The sequence below is a fragment of the Erpetoichthys calabaricus genome, chromosome 3 (genome assembly GCF_900747795.2).
Source record: "Erpetoichthys calabaricus chromosome 3, fErpCal1.3, whole genome shotgun sequence".
NCBI classification, from domain to species: Eukaryota; Metazoa; Chordata; class Cladistia; order Polypteriformes; family Polypteridae; genus Erpetoichthys; species Erpetoichthys calabaricus.
The window spans coordinates 239,125,845-239,128,522 of record NC_041396.2 but is presented as its reverse complement, the minus strand read 5'-3'; the positions used below and the strand labels follow the sequence as shown (position 1 = coordinate 239,128,522).

The 2,678-nt window shown below is 31.4% G+C and overlaps 1 protein-coding gene across 1 annotated transcript; it reads left to right on the top strand.

Moving 5' to 3' along the window:
* Positions 1-309: 309 nt before the first annotated feature.
* On the top strand, positions 310-1,705 carry LOC114649468 (trace amine-associated receptor 4-like). The gene has a single exon (XM_028798959.2). It carries the CDS (start codon positions 365-367, stop codon positions 1,385-1,387), a length of 1,023 nt encoding a protein of 340 aa, XP_028654792.1. The 5' UTR covers positions 310-364; the 3' UTR covers positions 1,388-1,705.
* Positions 1,706-2,678: the final 973 nt, after the last annotated feature.

Sequence of the window (2,678 nt, the reverse complement as noted above, 5' to 3'; positions counted from 1 at the left end):
CAAGTCACTGAACTCACTGTGCTCAGTTGTAAAAGGCACACATGTAAACAAGTGTCATGTATCCTAATATTATAATTCACAGTTGTTAAAGGACTCTGTTAAATGTGTAGTGATACAGCTATTGTAATTTAAAGCTGCCCTAGTATTTTACTGTATTTTTGACATAATTCATCTCTTAATACTGAGTTATTGAATGGCAAAGTTGTATTTATTATAAGTGCATTACTAAAATGACATAATTGTCTTGATTATATTAAAGTAAGACAACATTACTGTGTTATTCAAATTGTGTTTCATTTACAGAGAATTTCTGATTTCAATTCTAAACACAATAAGGAATTCTTTATAATCTGTAAAGAACACAATGAATTTGACTGTTCATTACACAGAAGACTACTGCTTTGATGATATCTTATGTCATAAGGTACCTCGGACTGCCTCTTCTAGATTTGTTATGTATTCTCTGTTTTTAATTATTATTTTAATGACAGTAGTAGGAAATCTGCTTGTAGTCATCTCCATCTCACACTTTAAACAGCTTCATTCACCAAATAATTTTCTTGTTCTTTCTTTGGCTGTTGCAGATCTTTTGCTCGGTGTGTTTGTTTTACCTTTTAGCATTATGACAACTATTGAAACCTGCTGGTACCTGGGGACTGTGTTCTGTAAGGTACATACAACCATAGATGCGATGCTCTGTACAGTTTCAATTTTTCATTTAGGATTTATAGCGATTGATCGTTATTATGCAGTGTGTGATCCGCTGTCCTACCCAAATAAAATCACTGTTAAAACAGCAGTGATTTTTATATGTATTGGTTGGATAACTGCATTTATTTACAGTTTTGGACTAGTATACAATAATGCTGCTAGCAAAGGATATGAAGATCTACTTGCTCAATTCTCATGCAATGGTAGTAAGTGTATGCTTCTTTATAATGAATTATGGTCCTTGGTAAATGCTTGCACATTTATAGTACCCTGTTTTGCAATGATTGCTACATATAGACAAATTTTCAAAGTGGCACATAGACAAGCCAAAATAATAAGCAGTATGGAAAATAAAGTAAACCCTTTTGAAACAAGAAAAAATAGACTTGTACAAAGCAGAGAATGGAAAGCAGCAAAAACATTAGCATTAGTTATGGGAGTATTTGTTCTCTGTTGGTTACCTTACTTCATTGTACGTTTAATCAATGTGTTTATTAATTTCTCCACATCTGACGTATTTATTGAGATTGCTATTTGGCTGGGTTATATGAACTCTACTTTTAATCCACTTATATATGCCTTTTTTTACCCATGGTTTCGCAAAGCACTAAAACTTATAATTTCATGTAAAATACTTGACTCAAGCTCTTCAACGATAATGCTGTATACTGAGTAGTTTGGATGATATTGTTAAAAGATAAATATATTATTGTAAAAAAATGAAAAATAAAGTATTCTTCTATAAATTAACCAGTTTCTTAACAAATGGAAATTATTTCTTATGTTTTCTTTACTGGTCAAGGATTATTGTACATTTGCTCTATTTACATAAAACCTTTTACAGAAGCTAAGTAAATAAATATATTATGGCAAAAAGCACACCTGTCTTGAATACACATGAGAATGACTAAAACAAAGAAAACAAATTTATTGAGATCACTTTAAAATTAAAGGAAAAAGTCTTATCATATAATAAGCAAACAGACGTTCCAAAATATACATTAAACTTTTGCTTTGAAAAAAAAAAAATATTTGTGAAACTGCATTGGTCAGTAAGACAGGGAGCTGTTCCATTACAGGTTCTACTCACACACAAAGAGTGAATTTGGAATTGCTAATTAATCTAACCTTGATCTTTGTGGATAGGGGTGAAAACCAAAGTACCAAAAAGAAAAGATGCATGACTCCACACACACAATGAGGCACTGTAATCAAAGCCAGAATATTGGATATGTAAGGAACAGGGCTAAAAACTGCATCATCGCACTGCTCAAAGTAAGCAAAGTAGTTTAATAAAATTAACCATATTTACTAGCCTTGGTTTCCTCTCCATGTTAATATTTTCCATAAAGTACTATTTGATACTTCAATAATTCTTGTGGAAAAAATAGAGACTGTGAAGTTAAAAATACATAGGAGATGACTGACAGCAGTACAGTAGTCAATATGTTTAGAATATTTAAGATGTCAATTAAGAAAAAACTATAACCAATGGAATTTTCATAAGCATTTGATGAAAAGGGTTATGCATTGTATTTGAAATAGTTGTAAATTTCTCTTATATCCACTCAAGAGGAATAAGGGCAGCACAAGTTTTGTTTCATAGTAACACTATTGTCAAAGCTGAGAGATTTAAAAAGTACAGCAATAATGGCTCTTTTATAGAATACCACAACAATTACAAAAAAACAGATATTGTGCCAGAAATACTTTAACAGCAAGACTTTACGCAGAGCATCTGTTTATTATTACCAAGTTCTGAAATACGTGATTGACAACTGTCTGAAAGAATTTGAAAACCTACCAGAGAAGCCATAAGAATTTTCCTTTTACTTTGTGGAAAAGAACGCAGCAGAGGACCATCCTAGCTTCAAATAGATATTTGGTATGATATATTTGGTTTTAAAGAAGCACTGAGTGATTCTCTCAAAAGATTTGTAGAGAAAAGTTTACCAGATTTGTACTGT